General features: G+C 50.0%; 1 protein-coding gene across 1 annotated transcript in view; it reads left to right on the forward strand.

The window, feature by feature from the left end:
* RBM19 (RNA binding motif protein 19) overlaps positions 1–21,916 on the forward strand; it is a 114,197-nt gene that overhangs the window by 83,007 nt on the left and 9,274 nt on the right. The window contains exon 24 of the mRNA XM_063143893.1: positions 16,220–16,340. Coding sequence (XP_062999963.1) covers positions 16,220–16,308 — 89 coding nt within the window. The 3' untranslated portion in view covers positions 16,309–16,340. The remainder of the gene's footprint in view (positions 1–16,219; positions 16,341–21,916) is intronic.

Genomic DNA, 21,916 nt, shown 5'->3' on the forward strand with positions numbered 1-21,916 from the left:
CAATCACCCCCTCTCATCATGTACCTCTAGGAAAAGAGTTAAAGTGAGCCCACCGGGAGAAGAGCCTTCGGTGTGGTGGTCTAGCCATCGGAGGCCTAATCACTTCACGCTTGAAAAAACCCCACAGGATCAAGGAGAGGCCTAGTTAATAATTGTGATCTCAGATAGACAAAGTAGGGAGATCCAGAGTAATGTTTAGCTCAGGTTCGGTTTTACCATCTACTAGCGAACGGACTTGGCTTCCCACATGCTGGGATACCTGTAGTGTGATTCAGGGAAGCCTTCAAGCAAATTTACCAGCTGTCAGAGTTGGGCACATTGGCTGGGCTCACATAACACGCTAACCCATGCTCAGTGGCTGAGTGTGGGTTGTTGTTGAACCGTGGGTTGGCGGGTCATCCGAACCCACGGACCGCAGTGAGATAAACGCTTTTCTCTTAGACTGGGTAGTTTTAAATGCAGAAGACTAGAAACAGGAGAGACGTCTCACCTTTCCACTGAGGGTTCCCCCCCCCCCCATTTTATTTGCAAAGACTCAACTGTAGGTATCTCAGTTCTCTGCCTTTTTTCCCACCCCTGCAAAGCCTGGACTATGTTTGATTTTCAGTGTGTCTCCCCTCCCCACGTCAAGCAAGCAAAGAGGACATTCTTCCAGGGATATATAGTTATTTGGGAGGGACGGAAACGGAGAGAAAAGCCGAGTCGTGGAGCGAGCGAGCCGCTGGCTGTGTGCTATTCATCCAGAGGGCATTTCAAACAGCAGGCCCACAGGAGAGAGAGGCTTTCAGCCCGATTTCCCGGCTGCGGTGCCTGGGAATTCATTGGATGGCGCATAATAGTGCCGGAGGTATCTGCGCTACAAAATCTTTGTTTGCTGTTCTCGCAGCTAGGAGGAAATGGGTTTTGTATTTGGCTACACGCTCAGCCTTGCTTTTCCACCCCACACCCCTTCCTTTGTTGATGGTGGGCCGCTCCGCACGGAGGGTCAGTGTACTTATCCGTTCACCTTGGAACGTTGCGCTCGGCCGCGACCTCTGCAGCCCGGCAACCTGCCATCGTCCCCGAAGGCCGGCTGTCGTGAGCGAAAGGGGCAGGCCCACTCAGCTCGAGGTTGGAAATTATTTTTTTCCGGAGTAAACAGCTCGAAACCAGAATGCTCCCGAACCACAGCTCTTCCCCACGGCCAACCAGGCAGCAGACACATCCAGGTCGGGCCGGGCCAAGACCTTTTGCTGCCCGAGGCGAATAGCAAGATGGACCCCCGCCCTCCCGTTTCATGTACAAAAGCCGATTAGAACCATTTCTTCAACAGTGGGGATGCAACAGCATCCTCCGTTGAAGCTGAAGGCAGCAGGCTAGCTTAAGGGACATAGAGAGCTTCAGCTATTGGACGGTATAGAAATGCAATAAATAAATAAATGGGAAGGCTGTGAGGAAACAGCCGTCTCCTCCCAACGCACCTTGCTGCCACCTCCCAGTATCTGTCGCCTGAAGCTACTGCTTCACCTTGCCTAATGGTAGGGCCGGCCCTGCATCTGCAGTGTGTGGGAGTATAAGAATGTAAGAAGGGCTATTCTGGATGATACCGGAGGCCTCTCTAGTCCTGTTTTCCTGCAGTAGCCAACGAGGTGCCCGTGGGAATCCCACAAGCAGGACATGAAGACAGAGGGAGGGTGCTGTTGCACCATGTCCTGCTTGTTCATCCCTGGCCGATGGCTGGTTGGCCACTGTGTGAGCAGAGTGCTGGACTAGATGGACCTTTGGTCTGATCCAGCATCAGGGCACTTCTTAGGTTCAAACTGCCCCTGAGCGCCACGAATTCCATCTAGTTCAGGGTGCAGAAGGAAAGTTCCATCGAGTACAGGGCTGCAGTGGGCCAGGCCGACCGAGATGAATGCCTCACCCCCGAGCTGGGAGAAGGCAATTCTTCCGACACTGGGAGTAGTGGCCATTCTGCATCCTCGCGGATATCTCTGCTCTGAGGTTGAAGATAATAGCAGGGATTCCTCTAAGTGCCTCTCCTCTTCCCAATGGGAGGGAGAATGTGTCGTGGTTATGATTGGCAGAAATGGCAAAGAGGCTTAGTTCTCACAGGTCTGTTCAGTGTGCGGATATATATCTATATCCGATATCATGTAATGCAGGGATAGAAGTTAGTATAGTCAAATGTAGTGAGCCACTTTTAGAAGGCTTCAGGTAGCCGAAGTAGGCCTCTTCCATAGCAAAGCTTTCTGACCTTTTCTCGTCACCTCGCCAATGAGTGCCAGGCCGCTATAGCTCCATATCTGTGATAAGGGTGTTGTGCATTTCCTCATCCCTTAACCTGACTCTTCTTCCTTTTACTTGGGAAAGTTTGGGTCTCTAAAGGCAGCTCCTTAACTTCCCAGGGCAGCATGTCTCAAAAATCTATATAAACTTGAAAACACAGGGATTTAGTCGGTCTCGCTTCAGGAGGCATCGTGACCCTGCCTGGAGAATTTGCTTCAGCCCCCAAGGAGAGGCGTCCTGGTCCTGTATGTCTTGGGGACCCAGACATACAACCAGGTGGACCGTTACAGATCTGCACACAGGGGGTCTCAGATCGGAGGTGACAGTGGGGATACCTGCAGAGGGCGGAGCTTGGAGGCCATACCTACTGAGGGATGCTGGATGAATCCAGTTAGTGGATGGAACTGAAAGAGTTTTCATCAGCTCAGCAGCCCGGACCCCATTCCGTCTTCTGATAGCTGGCTGACTTTCCATAAATCATTTATTTTTATGTATGTTTTGTGTAAAAAAAAAAAAAAAGGCATTTGCGCAAATCACGGCCAATTCATGACCGTAATTTGCACAGATCATGCACATTTGCACAAATCATGCACATTTGCACAATTTGTGGCTGTAATTTGCAACAATTTCTATTGGTGCAAATTACAGCCCAGCCCCCCCAGCCCCCCCCCCCCCAGACAAAATGTGTTAAAAGTTCCCCAGAACTCAGGGAAACCACTCAGCTCGGCTCGCCAAAGCAAGCCCCCAAAGGGCCGGATTTCCCAGCAGTGGACACCCCTAGTCCTGCCCCCTGGAGAAACCCAAAGGGGCTCTGTGAGTTGGACTGGAGAGCCCAGCAGGCTGGATTCTGCCTGCAAGTTGGGGACTCTAAACCCCTGGGCTGTATCCAATGGGTTATCCCCCGATGTTAGTCTAACTTAAGACCCATGCGTTCAATGGATCTACTGTAAGAAGGACTAGCGTTGGCTACTACCCCCCGTTTCCACAGTGACTAACTGGATTCATCCAGGCAGCCGACAAGTTGGGCATGAAGGTAACTTCCCTCTCCCACTGTGGTTCTCCAGCAGCTGCTGTTCAGAGGCCTGCTGCCCATCACCACCACGACAAGTAGTCCTTGAGATCGCTTTATCCTCCATCCATTTGCCTAATCCCCTTTGGAATCCGTCGAAGTTGGCCGGCACCACCACGTTTTGTGCTAGCGCGTCCCGTAGTTCAACGGGACGCGCCGAGCAGAAGTCCTTCCTTTTGTCCGTCTTGAATCTCCCACCGATCCGCTTCATGGGATTGACCCACCCCACCCCCGTTTGGGTTTTCTAGCCTTGGGAGAAAGGGAGAAACCCCGCCCCGTCTGCTTCCTCCCCCCTGTGCAGAATTGCATCAGTCTTGAGTGCATCCCTCGTTCGTTGCTAGTTTTGTTCCTTTTCTACAAAAGAGGCCCAAATAGACCCCCCCCCCCAAAAAAAAGGAGAGAAAAGTCTCTGGGTGCAAAGGTCTTATTCGTGGAAAGCCCAACGCATTTCAGCCTCTTTGCTGCTTTAAGGCCTTGTTCGGGGGGGGGGGGGGTCTAAAATCGACTGCAGAAATTCCGATACCCAAATATTTTATTTATTTATTTATTTATTTATTTTATTTAAGGATTTTTATGCCGCCATTCAGCCAAAAAAGGCTCTCACGGCGGCTTACAAAAGTATTTCTTGACAGTCCCTGCCCACAGGCTTACAATCTAAAAGACACGACACAAAAGGAAAGGGGATTGGGAGGGAGGAGGAGGGGGGAAAGGAAAGCAAATTCAGGCACTACAATCTTAGTTGCAAAGTTCAGCAGTTACAGGTGACAGCAGGAGGGAGGGGGCTCTCAGCTGGAGCTGAACCCAGGCACGGTGGAGAGGTGCCTGGCTGCTGCCTCCTCCCTCACTGGTGGCCTCTGCAGAGACACTTGGTAGCAGGAGGGAGGGGGCTCTCAGCTGGAGCTGGACCCAGGCACGGTGGAGAGGTGCCTGGCTGCTGCTTCCTCCCTCACTGGTGGCCTCTGCAGAGACCAAATATCTCTTGTTGCCGTTCCCTGGAGATGCTTCTCTCTTTTTGGGCTCTACATACCAGCTTCTCCAGATACCAGGTGGGTTTTAGCCACCTTTTTCTGCAGCTTTTACAGCTCTCAAACATCCCTTTTTATTATTTTTTTGAAACGGGGCCGCTTTATCCTCTGGATGATGTGAGCGGGCCTCTATCGTGGAGCAAGTTGGAAGCAGGCATAAGCAGGACAGGAAAACGGAAGGGCCTTCCTTGTCAACAGAAGAATCGGACCAGATGGCCTCTCGGACACCCTTTCCCGATTTCATGGCACCAAAGCCCCTGCAGGGCTTCCAAGCCTAAGAACTGCCAACTCCAGGACCTCCTGAGTAAGGCCTCTTCAACGCCCTGAACTGCGGTTGCTGGTGCTGCATTCGAACAGCGTAACCGCAGCCTCCTCGGCTGGCCAACTCTCACTTTCCGTGCCGGGTTGCTGCTTGCGAGACATTTCGGTTCGAAGCGGCCCTTGCATTGCAATCGTCAGCTTTCGAGACGCTCCGCTCCCTTTCTCTCCCCCCCCCCCACCTTCTTAGAGGGTTGTTTTGGAAATATTTCTGAGCGAGTCAGTAATAGACCTGCGCACACTTCTCCCCTCTCGGGACTGGCGATTCGTGCAGAGGAGGTACTTGCTCCCAATCCAGCTAAATTGCTATTGACTTGTGTTCTGTGCGCTCCACAAACATTTCACTCAGCCGTCACCAGCAGGGCCGGCGATCTCCTGCCAGGGGTAACTTGGGAGGCCAGCTGCGCGGGGCCGCGTTTCCTGCTCTTCCCCATCGATCAAGGAATTAAACTGACAGAAGGGAAATTTTCAGCCCAGGCTGAGGCTGGGATGGGGGAAGCCGGGGCGCTTCGGACCGAAGGGGATGCATTGCTAATGGGATGCTTCGGAGGTCGTGGGGGGTCTCCGCTTCGTGGGCCAGTGCTGCAAAGCTGTGAGCAAATTCATCCAGAAGTGCTTTATTCGAGACTGGGGGGTGCAGAAGTGTTGTTGCTGGTTTTGTTTTTCTTGCTAACGCGCAAGGCAGTGGAGCAGAGATGAACAAGCATTTTTTATTCTCAATCCCTCCCCCAAGTATCTTTCAACAAGCCTACCTAAAACTGTAGCCAGTGTGGTGTGGTGGCTAAAGTGTTGGACTGGGAGTTGGGAGATCTGGGTTCTAGTCCCCACTCGGCCATGGAAACCCACTGGGTGACTTTGGGCCAGTCACAAACTCTCAGCCCAACCTACCTCACAGGGTTGTTGTTGTGAAGATAAAAGGGAGGAGGAGGAGGAGGTATACCGCCTTGGGTTCACTGGAGGAAAGGCAAGCTTTAAGGTGGGGTGCGGAGGATCTGGGCAGCCGTGAAAATTGCTTGTTCGCCCTTTCCCCGTGCAATATGCAGCAGAATAGAATGGGCAATGGGCAATATCCACCAATTAGAAAAGGCAGTATCAGATCACAGGGGTTCCCCCTCATCCCGTCCTCTTTTGGGGTCTCCTGTAACAACTTAGGCCTGGCGGTGAAGGACCAAGCTTGAACAAATAGACCTTGTGATGGGGAGAGAAACCTGGCGCTGGAAAGACCACCGTGTAGGCCTCAGGTGAGCGTTTCATAGAATCATAGAATAGTAGAGCTGGAAGGGGCCTGTAAGGCCATCAAGTCCAACCCCCCACTCAGTGCAGGAATCCACCCTAAAGCATCCCTGACAGATGGTTGTCCAGCTGCCTCTTGAAGGCCTCTAGTGTGGGAGAGCCCACAACCTCCCTAGGTAACTGGTTCCATTGTCGTACTCTTATAACAGTCAGGACGTTTTTCCTGATGTCCAGCCGGAATCTGGCTTCCTGTAACTTGAGCCTGTCATTCCGTGTCCTGCACTCTGGGAGGATCAAGACGAGATCCTGGCCCTCCTCTGTGTGATAACCTTTTAAGTATTTGAAGTATTCTATCTTGTCTCCCCTCAATCTTCTCTTCTCCAGACTAAACATGCCCAGTTCTTTCAGTCTCTGATCACAGGGCTTTGTTTCTACACCCCTGATCATCCTGGTTGCCCTCCTCTAAACACGCTCCACCTTGTCTGCATCCTTCTTGAAGTATGGTGCTCAGAACTGGATGCAATACTCAAGATGAGGCCTAACCAAGGCCGAATAGAGAGGAACCAGTACCTCACATGATTTGGAAGTTATACTTCTATTAATGCAGCCCAAAATAGCATTTGCTTTTTTTGCAGCCACATCACACTGTTGGCTCCTATTCAGCTTGTGACCTACAACAATTCCAAGATTCTTCCCCGGTAATAACGGCCGGGGAAGGCAACGGCAAACCACCCCGCTATAAGGCCTGCCAAGAAAATGTCAGCGAAAGCTGGCGTCCCTCCAAGAGTCAGTAATGACTCAGTGCTTGCACAAGAGGTTCCTTTCCTTTCCTTCTCGTTTTTAGTATTGCTGGGGAAGGCATCTGAGAAACAGGGTGCCACCACTGAAAAGGCCTTCTCTCTTATAGCCACTCACCTTGCCTCCTTTAGCAGGGGCTTCTGCAGAAGGACAGGCTATGGGGGGAGATATTCCTACTTTCTTTTTGCAAGTGTGTGACAGAGAGAGTTGGCATATCTTGGGCGGAGGCATTCCTTTAGATACCTTTTCTTCCAAAAAGAAAAAAAAATGTCTGGACTTTTCTCTACATTCATGGCTCAGTCTTGACACAAGTGCAAGCATCTCTCTCTCTCTCTCTCTCTGAATGAAGTCCCGTCCCTTCTTTCTGAGGTTCTAGACCTTGGTTCTGTTAACAGAACCATGCTACGTTGGGAGAGCGGGGGAGCGGTCCTGTCACGTTCCACCCACTGTCCCTTTTCTTCCGCCTCCCTCGGCGTTCACAAAAGTACAGGAGCAGAAGTACTCCCAGTCCTGGCATTCTGTCAAGGAATTAATTGAAAAAATAAAATCATTAGATTTGGGGGCAGGGCGGGGGGGGGGGGGACTCCAGAAATGCAAAATTGTTTGGTCGAAGATGGAAGAGGAGGAGGAGGAGGATGGCGGGCTGGATGGCACAGCTTTTGTCAGGTTAATTTCTCCTGTATTGATGTTTTGTGACATTTACTTGTTGTTTATCTTCGCAAGCAGCTGTAATGCTCGAAGAAAATGCAGCAGCTTGCGCTATGTGTTTATTTTACAACCTTTTCCCGAGTCCTGCATGTACATTTATTTGTTTGCTTGAGAAGGATGTTTTGATGGCTGAGATCGGGGCTTTGAACAGCTGTTCCCTGCATGGAAAGCCACTTTCTGAAATGAGGGGAAAGTGCAGGAGGGTAGGGTGTGTGTTCTTCTTCCCGTTTTTTTTTTTTAACCAAACTTCTAGCAAGGAATGAACACAATGGGCTCCTATAATTCACTTAAGACTTTGAACCTTGGAAATAATAGATGAGAGACTCATATCTCTATATAGATATAGATCTAGATCATAATTTTTTGAAAAAACAAGACAAAACACTGTCTCTGTTCTGTGAACCAGCCTCCTGTGAGATTGAATGAATTGTTGTGATGTCACGGAATGCTAACAAACATTCTTAACCTCAGCAGGGAGGCTAAGGTCAGTCATGGAACGTTGACAAAATCCTCAAGAACTGAAAATGTTTCAGAGTTGTTGTTGTTTGGGGTCAGGGAACATTATCACGGGGCCTTTAGGCGAGGGAGAAGCTCAGTGGGGTAAAGAAAACCAGTACGCAAAAACTAAATGAAGGGAGAGGCGTTAGGCAATAGGCCGAGATGCTGAGATCTACAGGCAGGAAAGGCAGTGAGGGCAGGAGGTGCTGATAAGACAGGGAACCTTGCGGTGGGGGGGGGCATGAAGCAGATGTGTGGTGTAAGAGAAAAAAGGGGGCAGTCTAATGATGTGGGAAGGAGGCATAGGGTCTGAAGAAGAAGAAGAAAATAGTAAGTTCATTGAGCAGAGTATGTGGTGTGAATTTTACACATTTAAATTTAATACAACTGCTACAACCTTGACTAATTAAGGGTGCAATGCAAAGCATGCCTAGACAGAAACAAGTCCTACAATGCTGGACTGTCTGGGGCATGCTGGGAGTTGTAGGAGTTGTTTCATAGAATCATAGAATAGTAGAGTTGGAAGGGAGCCTTTAAGGCTATCTAGCCCAACTCCCTGCTCAATGCAGGAATCCACCCTAAAGCATCCCTGACAGATGGTTGTCCAGCTGCCTCGTGAAGGCCTCTAGTGTGGGAGAGCCCACAACCTCCCTAGGTAACTGGTTCCATTGTCATACTGCTCTAACAGTCAGGACGTTTTTCCTGATGTCCAGCTGGAATCTGGCTTCCTCTAACTTGAACCCATTATTCCTTGTCCTGCACTCTGGGATGATCAAGAAGAGATCCTGGCCCTCCTCTGTGTGACAACCTTTCAAGTATTTGAAGAGTGCTATCATGTCTCCCCTCAATCTTGTCTTCTCCAGGCTAAACATGCCCAGTTCTTTCAGTCTCTCTTCATAGGGCTTTGTTTCCAGACCCCTGATCATCCTGGTTGTCCTCCTCTGTACATGCTATCTAAGTTTCTATAAGCATGTGTTGCGTTGCACCTTAACTCTATTGGGGCCATGAATTACATTTCGAAGAATTCTATATCTTAGTGTTTGTGTTAATGGCCCTCGATCCGGTGAGAGGGGGTTGGACTATTTCTCCATGAGCATCTCAGCTTTCATATTACTATTTTTAAATTCAAGTTCCTAGTCCTCATGGCTGTGAAGGTATTCTCCAAAATTCACGGGCAATGTCTGAAGCCATGGAGGTGGCTGGGGTTCCCCTTTCCTTCCTCATGATTACCAAGACCAGAATCCAAAGACGCAAAATAAATCAAGCAAATAGGACTCGGTTTGCATCTACATAAATCACGTACTTAATTCTCTTCTTCCAATTTTTTTTTTGGGGGGGGGGAGGGGGGAGGGGGGAGGGAGGGGCTACCTGGGTTACACAAGCCAGCCGCTGAGGTTGAAATAACACCTGCTGTTTTGGCTATCCAGTTCCTTGACCCAGGGTTGTGCTGCAGAACTCTAGGGCAAGGCTGCTCTGGAAGTTTGAACCCAGAGACCTCTGTACAGCAGTTCTCAGGTGTGTCTTTGTGCCAGCAGCAAACCAGAACTTACCAACAACAACAGCAATGTAGATTACAGAAGTTTGCCAAGGGAAGGGATGTGTGTAGCTGTATCCTTGGTGGAAAGGCCCTGCTGCAGTCCGAAGTTCATGCTGCAGTTCCTTTTGGGTTGTCGTACGTTGTGCATTGAACCGACTCCAGGATGTGAATTGACAGGTCTGTTGGTTGCATCTTCCACTCCAACCTGCTGCCCCAGGATATGCACATTCCTGGGGCCCTGTGTTGGGGGGAGTTCTTTATACTGGGCCTCTTGAGACGCTAAGCTATGCAGGACATGGAATTATGGGCTCAAGTTACAGGAAGCCAGATTCCGGCTGAACATCAGGAAAAACTTCCTGACTGTTAGAGCAGTACGACAATGGAACCAATGACCTAGGGAGGTGGTGGGCTCTCCCACCCTAGAAGCCTTCAAGAGGCAGCTGGACAGCCACTGGTCAGGGATGCTTTAAGGTGGATTCCTGCATGGAGCAGGGGGTTGGACTCGATGGCCCTTCCAACTCTAGTATTCTATGGTTAGGACACTAACCATTTTGTTGCAAATAGTGAGTGTGTTTAAACCATGGTTATTTAGCCACCATGGTTAGGAATGTTTCACACAACACGCTTAAACTTGGTTCACACGACACGCTAAGCCATAATGGCCCTGTTCAGGTGACATGCTGATCACCTGAATGGTTAAGCATTTTGAGGTCAACTTCTGTGTTAGTGTGCCGTGTGAACCATTCCTAATCACAGTGGCTACATAACCATGGTTTAAACACACTCACTAACCATGTACTGCAAAAAGATTAGCGACCAAACCATGGCTTAGCGTGTCATCTGAACGGTCCCGATACTTAGCTCAGAATGCTTAACCACTGTGGCTTAGCTTGTCTTCTGAACAAGTAGTAATTTACTCCTTTCAGTCCATTACGGATTTCTCTGACATCCCTACTTCCAGTCCCTCCCCCCACAAAACACCTCACGCAGCCCTAGAATACAGGGCCACTCAAATACAATTGGGGACAGACAGAAGAGCCCTACACGTAATGCACAGTAAGCTTGCGGAACTCACTGCCACAAGATGTGATGGTGGCCGTCGGCTTAAATGGCTTGACGGAGGAGGAGGAGGAGGAGGAGGAGGAGGAGGAGAGACCTGTCAACTCCTATTTGCCATGAGAGCTAAATAAGACGCTGTTGCCTCCGTGTCCCTCTGCCCAGGGGTGTCTGATTGGCCACGGCAGCACACAAGTTGCCGGACTAGATGGGCCTTGGGTCCGATCCATGCGCCCTTAACAGCCACTGGTCCCATCTTGCCCTGCCGCAGCCTCTTAGCACAGCCGCAACAACAGCCGGCTTTCAACCGTGGCTGTGATGGCAGCATCTGCTTCTGCCTTGAGGGTCTTTTCGATTAACGGGCTCAAGTTAAAGGAAGCCAGGGAATAATGGGCTCAAGTTAAAGGAAGCCAGATTCCGGCTGGACATCAGGAAAAAGTTTCTGACTGTTAGAGCAGTGCGACGGTGGAATAAGCTACATAGGGAGGTCGTGGGCTCTCCCACACTAGAGGCCTTCAAGAGGCAGCTGGACAACCATCTGTCAGGGATGCTTTAGGGTGGATTCCTGCATTGAGCAGGGGGTTGGACTCGATGGCCTTGTAGGCCCCTTCCAACTCTGCTATTCTATGATTCTATGAAAGGTTGTCACACAGAGGAGGGCCAGGATCTCTTCTCGATCCTCCCAGAGTGCAGGACACGGAATAACGGGCTCAAGTGACAGGAAGCCAGATTCCAGCTGGACATCAGGAAAAAGTTCCTGACTGTTAGAGCAGTATGACAATGGAATCAGTTACCTAGGGAGGTGGTGGGCTCTCCCACCCTAGAGGCCTTCAAGAGGCAGCTGGACAACCCTCTGTCAGGCATGCTTTAGGGTGGATTCCTGCCTTGAGCAGGGGGTTGGACTCGATGGCCTTGTAGGCCCCTTCCAACTCTGCTATTCTATGATTCTATGAAAGGTTGTCACACAGAGGAGGGCCAGGATCTCTTCTCGATCCTCCCAGAGTGCAGGACACGGAATAACGGGCTCAAGTGACAGGAAGCCAGATTCCAGCTGGACATCAGGAAAAAGTTCCTGACTGTTAGAGCAGTATGACAATGGAATCAGTTACCTAGGGAGGTGGTGGGCTCTCCCACCCTAGAGGCCTTCAAGAGGCAGCTGGACAACCCTCTGTCAGGCATGCTTTAGGGTGGATTCCTGCCTTGAGCAGGGGGTTGGACTCGATGGCCTTGTAGGCCCCTTCCAACTCTGCTATTCTATGATTCTATGATTCTATGATTGCCAGGTGGGAGCGGTCCGCGGAGAGAGCTCCAGTGGGAAGAGATCGGCCGTGGTGACCCTTCAGCCTCAGTTCCTGCGGTGTTACTGACCCCCTCTGATATGGGGGTGTTCCTCTCCCCCGGATGGAGCAGCAAGCACTGCCCCTCACTCTCTAAGCTTGTCTGCATCTCCTCTGCCCCCACCCTCTTCGCTTCCCACCAGAAGCTACGGCAGTTTCTGTGCTCTCATTTCCTCGCTGCAGGTTCAATTTCTAACTGCCTTTGCGAACCACCGGTGCCTTGTTGTTTTTACGGAAAATAAGTGATCGCTGACAGTTTGATTGGGGGTGGGGGGCAGAGAGTGCAGCAGTGCATGCAGCCCAGAACTGGAGGCAGCGTACTGGGGGACGAGGCTTCTGGGTCCCAGCATGCCTCTTGATAGGGTTGGTCCGAGACACGATGGTATCTGGGGCAGGCAATCTGAATGGAACCTCCTCCTCCCTTTAATAAACACGGGGCACAGTTCCCCCCCGCTGTTCTCTTGACAAGACCCCACAAACGGAAGCCTGGTGTGTGTTTCTGTTTCTCCCGTTCAACTGGGGCACGGGAGCTCCTGAAAATAGTGAGATTCGAACCGGGGACGCTGTGCTTCATGCAGCGCAGTTTCTTAGCCATGATGCTGCTTTTCAGAAATGGGCCTGACTCTGTCTTGATCCCGGGGAAATTGGGAATAGCAATGGAGCTCAGTGGGCAGAGCACACGGCTTGTGAGCTGAAGGTCCCAGGCTGCACAGGCATCTCCAGCAGGTAATCAGAAAAACTCCAATGGAGTTCATGGAGAACAACTGTCACAGGGAATAGACCAGAGGTGAGGAATCAAATCCAGGCCTTTGAGGTTCCCTGGAAGGCCATGTTGCATCTCCCCACCCCCACCACTTTATAGCAGGAATAGGGAATCTCAGGCCTGTGGGTCAAATCCAGCCCTCTTACGATCCCAATTTGATTCTCTCCCACCCCTTTTCCTCAACCATTTGGCGTTTTCCCCAACTTTTCCCTAGTTTCACCACCCCTCATTCTGAAAGGTTGACATTTATTTATTTATTACATTTTTATACCGCCCAATAGCCGAAGCTTTCTGGGCGGTTCACAAAAATGAACCGCGTCTCCTAAGTCTGTACTTACTGCCTGTAAGAGCTTTAAGCTACAATAGGCTGGCATATTGAGCATTTGGGGGTCCTTAAAAGAACCTCGTGTGGCGCAGAGCGGTAAAGCAGCAGTTTCTGCAGCCGAAAGTCTCTCCCCATGGCCTGAGTTCGATCCCAGCGGAAGCTGGTTTCAGGCAGCTGGCTCGGGTCGACTCAGCCTTCCATCCTCCCGAGGTCAGTAAAATGAGTACCCAGTTAGCTGGGGGGAAGGTAATAATGGCCAGGGAAGGCAACGGCAAACCACCCCGCTATAAGGCCTGCCAAGAAAACGTCAGCGAAAGCTGGTGTCCCTCCAAGAGTCATTAATGACTCAGTGCTTGCACGAGAGGTTCCTTTCCTTTCCTAAAAGGAGAGGGGGGGGGAGTCTCAGGATGCTCTAGACAAATTTATTATTAAAAATGCCGGACGCGTTTCAGCCTCTTGATTTCTGTAAGGCCTTCAGGGGGCTGTAACAATACATGTATGAGCAAATGAATGAGACAACACAGCACTAAAATCATTACCATTGGAAAAAGCACATTGCAAGCACAGCCTGTGTGCATACCTGTCTGTCTATATAAAGCTGAATGTATGTGTGTGGGTTTGTGTGTCTGGAAATGTTTGACCACTTCTAGATGAGCTACAAACTTGAAATTTTGGGACTCTGATAGGTCTTCCTGTACAGGAAAAGGAAAGGAACCTCTCGTGCAAGCACTGAGTCATTAATGACTCTTGGAGGGACGCCAGCTTTCGCTGACGTTTTCTTGGCAGGCCTTATAGCGGGGTGGTTTGCCGTTGCCTTTCCCGGCCGTGATTCCCTTTCCCCCAGCTAACTGGGTACTCATTTTACCGACTTCGGGAGGATGGAAGGCTGAGTCGACCCGAGCCGGCTGCCCGAACCCAGCTTCCACTGGGATCGAACTCAGGCCGTGGGGAGAATTTCAGCGGCAGAAACTGCTGCTTTACCGCTCTGCACCACACGAGGCTCTCTTCCTATACAATGTACCCCAAAATCCCCAAACCTGATTTTTTGCGGTTTAACTATTTTTAAACTATTTTAAAACATATCCTAGGCTGATTTTATATTGTGTTTTATATTACGCTTTTATGCTGTTTGTTTTATATTTTGAATTGTTTTTATGGTTTTAATTTTTGTAAACCACCCAGAGAGCTTGGGCTATTGGGCAGTATAAAAATGCAATAAATAAATAAATAAAATAGAGATTTCAGGTGACCACATGCAGCCACGTGGGCAATCTCCCAAGATCTCTGAAATGGCCACACATCCCAGCATGCCTTGCCCAGAGCTGCCCGTGTCCACTGAGAGCCACTTCCTTTCACTCTTCAGCGATGCTACTCCGAGAGAGAGAGAGAGAGAGAGAGAGAGAACAGCATCAGCAGCAAGGGGAGTGAAGAAGATTAACGTTATTCAGCAACCCAAGCAATGCCAGGAATATCTGCTAGTAAACAGTAAAACAATACTACATCTAAAGAGTTCATAGGGCACATTGCAAGTAAGGCATACATATAATATAAAACAGTTAAAATATTAGATGAGTAGCAGCTGCTGAGAAAAGAACTGGAGTGGATTTTGAAATTAAACACCCTGGGCTCATCTACACCAAGCAGGATATTCCACTATGAAAGCGGTATACAAAAGGCAGGAGCCGCACTACTGCTTTAGAGCGGTATTGAAGTGCACTGCAGGATCTACACTACGGCTTTATAGTGGTGCTGAAGTGCACTGAGAATTTATTTATTTATGTATTTATTTATTACATTTCTATACCGCCCAATAGCTGGAACTGTTGGAGGCCATGACACATCTACACCAAGCGGGATATAACACTATGAAAGTGGCATATAGTATGTGTCAATGGGCCCCAACAGTTGTCAGTGCACTTCAATACTGCTATAAAGCAGTCGTGAGGCTCCTGCCTTTTATATACCACTTCCTCACCACTTCTATAGTGGAATATCCTGCTTGGTGTAGGTGAGCCCTACGTGGGACGCTGTGCTCTGGATGTGTGAGTTGATCTGCCCATGGAAACAGCCCTGCCTTGGAGAAGAAGGTGGGAATTTTTACCACTCCTGTAACTGCCTGGAAGTTTTGAGACATTCCCTGGTGTTTGTAGCTCAGCCTAGAGATGAGAAGACCCTAAGGAAAATGCCTTGCCATGGTAACACCTGTAAGAGGAATACTTAGGAAGGGAGGAAGCAGCAGCCAGGCCCCTCTCCACCGTGCCTGGGTCCAGCTCCAGCTGAGAGCCCCCTCCCTCCTGCTACCAACTGTCTCTGGAGAGGCCACCAGTGAGGGAGGAAGCAGCAGCCAGGCACCTCTCCACCGTGCCTGGGTCCAGCTCCAGCTGAGAGCCCCCTCCCTCCTGCTACCCACTGTCTCTGCAGAGGCCACCAGTGAGGGAGGAAGCAGCAGCCAGGCACCTCTCCACCGTGCCTGGGTCCAGCTCCAGCTGAGAGCCCCCTCCCTCCTGCTACCAACTGTCTCTGCAGAGGCCACCAGTGAGGGAGGAAGCAGCAGCCAGGCACCTCTCCATCTTGCCTGGGTCCAGCTCCAGCTGAGAGCCCCCTCCCTCCTGCTACCAACTGTCTCTGGAGAGGCCACCAGTGAGGGAGGAAGCAGCAGCCAGGCACCTCTCCACCGTGCCTGGGTCCAGCTCCAGCTGAGAGCCCCCTCCCTCCTGCTGTCAACTGTAACTGCTGAACTTTGCAACTAAGATTGTAGTGCCTGAATTTGCTTTCCTTTCCCCCCTCCTCCTCCCTCCCAATCCCCTTTCCTTTTGTGTCTTTTAGATTGTAAGCCTGTGGGCAGGGACTGTCAAGAAATACTTTTGTAAGCCGCCGTAAGAGCCTTTTTTGGCTGAATGGCCGCATAAAAATCCTTAAATAAATAAATAAGAATCTCAAAAGAAAAAAACTTATTCAATACTATAAAAACATAGCCTTCAACTCATCCCATGTATTCACCCGTGTATAGACACAAGAGAATTGGTTGTTAATTTCTGCGAACGTTGTTACAATGAGCATCTAATAGGTAACCAGTTGGTACCAATTGCTGAGCACAAGGGGTTGATCTTCTCCACGGACTGGGACTTAGGAGCTCTGCTAAGCCAGTGAGGGTCTTATGGGTACGGGCCATCGTAGTTGAAAGGAGGGTGTCTTCATGCTGATTGGCTGGGAGAGCAGATATGGGATGTTGAAGCTGTCTTTTTTCCTCTCCTCCTAAAACTTTGTCACTCGGACTCACACAGATTCTCCGATCAAGAAGAAGCGGTCGGCTGCCCTAGAAGAAATCCTGGAAAAGATGGAGGATGAAGGGGGCGACGAGGAAGACAACTAGGATTCCTGCTCCGAAACTATACCTACGCAGAGGTATCTCTCTCTCTCTCTCTCTCTCTCTCTTTGATTTGACAATGAGTAAAGGAGCCTCGTGTGGCGCAGAGTGGTAAGCGGCAGTTACTGCAGCCGAAACTCTCCCTGCGGAGGCCTAAGTTCAATCCCAGCGGAAGCTGGTTCTCAGGCAGCCGGCTCAGGTCAACTCAGCCTTCCATCCTTCCGAGGTCAGTAAAAACCCAGCTAGCTGGGGGAAAGGGAACTGCGACTGGGGAAGGCCATGGCAAACCACCCCGCTACAAAGTCTGCCGAGAAAACGTCGGCGAAAGCAGACGTCCCTCTAGGAGTCAGCAGTGACTCAAGTGCTTTGCACGAGAGGTTCCTTTCCCTTTTCCAAAGGATATGTGAAAGAGCACAAGAGAGAAACTCCATTCAGTTGTAAATGTGTTATGCTTTTATTGTCCCGTAAAGGATGCCCATCTCAGGCTCCTATTTGTCTACACACATAATGGAGCAGTGTGTGATAGCTGTATTTACCTTTGTGTAAGCATGTGTGGACATGATTCTGGTCCGGATCATAGCTTTTGTGGAGGAGGGGATTAACTCTCCCCCTACCATGAACCATTTTTATCTTGAAATTCCACTACCATCCAAAGTGGGCTTAAAAAAAAGAGAGAGAAACCCTCCATTCTTTTTTGCTTTTTTTTCGTTTCTATTTTCTGGGTCTAGCGACGTTTGAGATTGCAGGACCTCCAAACATCACCTTGCCCCTCGTTTCACGCTCAATTCCCATTTGCAATCGCTACTGGCTTTGTGCGACCGGAAAATTGGTGCAAATTGAGCAGCGATCCATCGGGAAATTTGCGCAAATCTCTCCAGCTTTGTGCAGGTTTTCTCCACATATTAAAGCTGGGCTGATTCGGTCTGCAGAGGAAAGTTGCACAAATCGAACCCGGGAATCAGGAATGAGATGAACGGATATTTTCGGTGGACATGCACTCCGGAGCTTCAGACGGGGCATCCTGTCACGTTTTGCGAGCAAAATTAAATTCTCGTACCTGGGGTCCTCTTGAGGAGGACCAGGAATGGTTGAGATTGGACCCTCTCTTGGTGCCGCTCTGGTTACAGCAGTGCAACTCACAGCCTGTAAATGCATTTTGCGAGGCATCCCTTGCCAATCCATGCAAGTTTGCATGGTTACACCCACGCATTTGAAGCCGTTCAGAACTTTCATCTAGAGGCTGAGGGGAGACACAATAGAGGCGTACAAAATTATGCATGGTGTGAAGAATGTGGACAGGGAGACATTTTTCTCCCTCTCCCTCTCCCTCTCACTAGAACCCAGGGTCATCACATGAAGCTGATTGGTGGGAGATTCAGGACAAGTAAAAGGAAGGACTTCTTCACACAGCACAGAGTTAAATTATAGAACTCACTGCCACAAGATGTAGTGATGGCCACCGATCTGGATGGCTTTAAAAGGAGTTGGATTAATTCCTGGCGGCAAAGGCTCTCAATGGCTACTAGCCATGGTGGTTGTGTGCTACCTCCAGTATTCGAGGCAGTAAGCCTGTGTGCACCAGTTGCTGGGGAACATGGGCGGGAGGGTGCTGTTGCACCATGTCCTGCTTGTTCATCCCTGGCCAATGGCTGGTCAGCCACTGTGTGACCAGAGTGCTGGACTAGATGGACCCTTGTTCTGATCCAGCAGGGCACTTCTGGTGTTCTTATGAATGTGGTACAACAGATGGACTTCTCGGGGTTATCTACCAGAGATGGGCTTGAACCCATTAGCATTACAGAAGTCCTGCTCCCGGTGGAAATGAAAACTGCTAGAACTGGTTTGTTGTTCTGGAACCATCCAGCTGCCCACATTTCAGCACTCTCTTTGGGGGCGTGCCTTTGGGGACCATCACGATGAGTGTCTGCACTTCAAAATGTGCCATTCTGTTGCTGGAGATGCCTATAGTAGTAATAGTAGTAGCAGTAGTTAATAATAATAATGTTAATGATAAATTATATATATTATTTATTTCATTTCTATACCACCCACACAAAGCTGTCTGAGCAGTTTACAACAATTCATCAAAATAGAACATAATAAAAATAGTCTTTTTAAAAAAAAAACATAGAAAAATCAGAACAATAATTCAGTTTAAGTGTGGAGATCAGGCAATTGGAAGAGTAAGTGGTGGAGGATTACTGATGGACTTTTACCCAGGGACCCATATAAGACTGGAACTGGCCCCACATCCATCCTTCCCCACACCTTTTTCACCGTCCTTTCATCCCGTTTCTCATCAACCTGCCCCTGGGCTGTAGCAGTTCTATCCGCAGCTCTGAGAGGTTCTTGTTACTGGCTGCTCCGTCATACCAATCAACTCCTTGAGCAAAGAAAGCTAGCATTTCAGCGGGAATATTGTTCTCCTCGAGCATTCTTCCCCCCGACATACTAGCTCTCTACATTCAGGGACTTGCATTCCATAACAGGAGTCCACCCCGCACGCTGCAGCTTGAAACGGGTACAGCCCAAGTGCGGGCTTGCCGGTGATCCCATGATCACCCCTCTTAAAATTGAGCAGCTTATAAAATCAGCAGCGTTCTTCATTGGTTTTCAGAAATGGGCTCGTCCATTGTGGATGTTTATAGGAAAACCCAGAAGCAGGAGGAATTAGAATCAGCACCATGTACATTGATGGTGCTATATAAATAAATAATAATAATAATAATAGAATAGCAGAGTTGGAAGGGGCCTACAAGGCCATCGAGTCCAACCCCCTGCTCAATGCAGGAATCCACCCTAAAGCATCCCTGACAGATGGTAGTCTAGCTGCCTCTTGAAGGCCTCTGGTGTGGGAGAGCCCACAACTTCCCTAGGTAACTGGTTCCGTTGTCGTACTGCTCTAACAGTCAGGAAGTTTTTCCAGATGTCCAGCCGGAATCTGGCTTCCTGTAACTTGAGCCCGTTATTCCGTGTCCTGCACTCTGGGAGGATTGAGAAGAGATCCTGGCCCTCCTCTGTGGGACAACCTTTTAAGTATTTGAAGAGTGCTATCATGTCTCCCCTCAATCTTCTCTTCTCCAGGCTAAACATGCCCAGTTCTTTCAGTCTCTCTTCATAGGGCTTTGTTTCCAAACCCCTGATCCTCCTGGTTGCCCTCCTCTGAACACGCTCCAGCTTGTCTGCATCCTTCTTGAATTGTGGAGCCCAGAACTGGACGCAATACTCTAGATGAGGCCTAACCAGGGCCGAATAGAGAGGAACCAGCACCTCACGTGATTTGGAAGCTATACTTCCAAATCACGTGTGTGTGTGTGATTTAGTTTGCATGGAGGCTGGGACGGATGGAAGGGATCCTTCATAGGTACAGTAAATGCAGCAGGCCTCAGCAAGGAGGCAAACAATGTCCTTGAGAATCAGACAGCTCCTGTTCCCCTTTCTGTCCTGGGTTGTTTTTTTGTCTGCAGCTTTCAGCGCCTCGAACGTACGTTTTCCGGCTGTCCCTCTCCCGGAGTTGCTGAGTTTCCCTCGTTGATCCGACGCCGGAGATGGTCACGCCACTCGCCATTGTGTGCAGCGTCTCTAGGCCTGCGCTGCGTCAGCCGGGAGCGCGGCTGCCTCTCCTTGTCGTGTGTCACCCTTGCAGATAATCGGGCCTTTTTTGCCGCTGCCGTCTGGCTGCGCAGCCGGCCAGTCGCCTTTATAATGCACCTGCCTCCTCCATGGCTGTGCATGCGAGAGAGAGAGAGAGAGAGAGAGAGAGAGAGAGAGGCAAATTCAGCACTTGGAGCTTTCCAGATGAAAGAGAAGAGCCCTGCTTGTCTGCAGGACTAATCCCTTGCCAGGTTAAGTCACAGCCTGCTTCCAACAGTGCCTCCGGAATAATCTCAGGGGCTCCGCGGTGCTCCGCGCCCCTCTAGAAGAGTCCTAATTCCAGGGTACCCCCTGTTGCCTCTGCCCAATGACATCTTCCTCTTGAGCGCACAGCTTGGCAGGCAGGAGGGGAAGGAAGCGGACAGCAGCCAATCTAAACCAGGACCTCTACTCTTTGTGCTGGCAGCAGAGGCTGGAGGGGAAGACTTCACAACATCCTGGGTGTTCAGCGATTTGGAGAAGAGCACCACGACCCCAGGGCGATAGCTTTGGGCGGCGTGGGACCTGCAGGCGGCGAGACGTCTGAAAGGACGAGTGGAGGTTTTTTTTAGCGCCAAGCTCAGGATAAATGGCTTGCAGGGCGCGCCCATGCTACGATCCCGCAGGAGCGCGGGACGGAAAACCCGGCCGGGTTTCTGCAGCCGCATTCGCAAGTGGCGAATTCAAGGCCAGGGTTCATTTTTCCAACTTTGGAGGCAGCAAAGTATTGCTGCCAGGTTGGGGTGGTCTTCCCTTTAGCAGTGGCGAATGTTTATTGGTAATAATATTATTTTGTTTATGTGTCAGCGGCAGGAACCCTCGATGTCCCCATCTCAGCTGGTATTTTCTTGACCTGCTATGATACAGTGTCATTCTGGGGCATTTGTAAGTTGCTCAGCAATGACCACCGTTGTGTTTCCCCCCCCCCCCGCCCCCCAGCAGCCCGGTATGATGCTCCCTCCAGGGCATTCTGAGATCAAGAAAACAGCTGAAAAAGTGTGGGGAGAAAAAGGAGCGTTGCTTTGTTGCCACAAGCAGTAGCAAAGATTTGGGATCTGGCACGGGGTGGCAGCAGTGGGATGGCCAACCCTTATGGTGAGCAGATTCACACACACACACACACACACATACATGGATGACCAAAACAATAATTTTGGCAGTCCTCGTCTCAGCTCTAGTGGGTGCAGAATTCATTGTCCTGAGCATCTCATCATTCACATCCCTTTTTCAGACTCAAGTTTCTAGATCTCATGGCTGCAAAGACACCCTTGAAAACCATGTCTGCTGGAATTTCAGAAACCAGAGGAGTAGAGATTTCCAGTGGTGTGGGTTTTTTTTTTTATGATCTGGCCTTCTAGGGTTCCCCAGAAGTTCACGTCCAATGAACCCACCCCTTCTCCCCTACCTGTTTATGCAATCCCCACCCCATTGAAACATTTTTTCCTAAGGCTCAGTTACTGGCAGGAAGAACTCTGAGCTACGCTAGGCTGGTGCAGTTTGTGCAATGGCTCTGCCCCTTTACCTTCAGTTAGAGTGACCCCATGGAAAGGAGGACCGGGCTCCTACATCTTTAACCACTTGCATAGAAAAGGGAATTTCAGCAGGTGTCAATTATATGCATGCAGCACCTGGTGAAATTCCCTCTTCTTCACAACAGTGAAAGCTGCAGGAGCTATGCTAGAGCGACCAGATGCAAAAGAGGGCAGAGCTCCTGCAGCTTTGTGATGGAGACGGAATTTCACCAGGTGCTGCATGCATACCAATGACACCTGCTGAAATGCCCTTTTCTACGTAGCTGTTAAAGATACAGGAGCCCAGTCCTCCCTTCCATAGGGTCACCCTACCTTCAGTCCCACCCAGCACTGAAACGCACCGTGTGAGAGCTCCTCCGAAATTGAAGGCAGACCTTCGGATGAAAAATGGTTCCCTGCTGCTGATGTAAACAGTATAGAGGTAGGGGGACCGATAGAGTGACTTGATA

This window comes from Elgaria multicarinata, chromosome 18 (genome assembly GCF_023053635.1).
Source record: "Elgaria multicarinata webbii isolate HBS135686 ecotype San Diego chromosome 18, rElgMul1.1.pri, whole genome shotgun sequence".
In the NCBI taxonomy this organism is placed as follows: domain Eukaryota; kingdom Metazoa; phylum Chordata; class Lepidosauria; order Squamata; family Anguidae; genus Elgaria; species Elgaria multicarinata.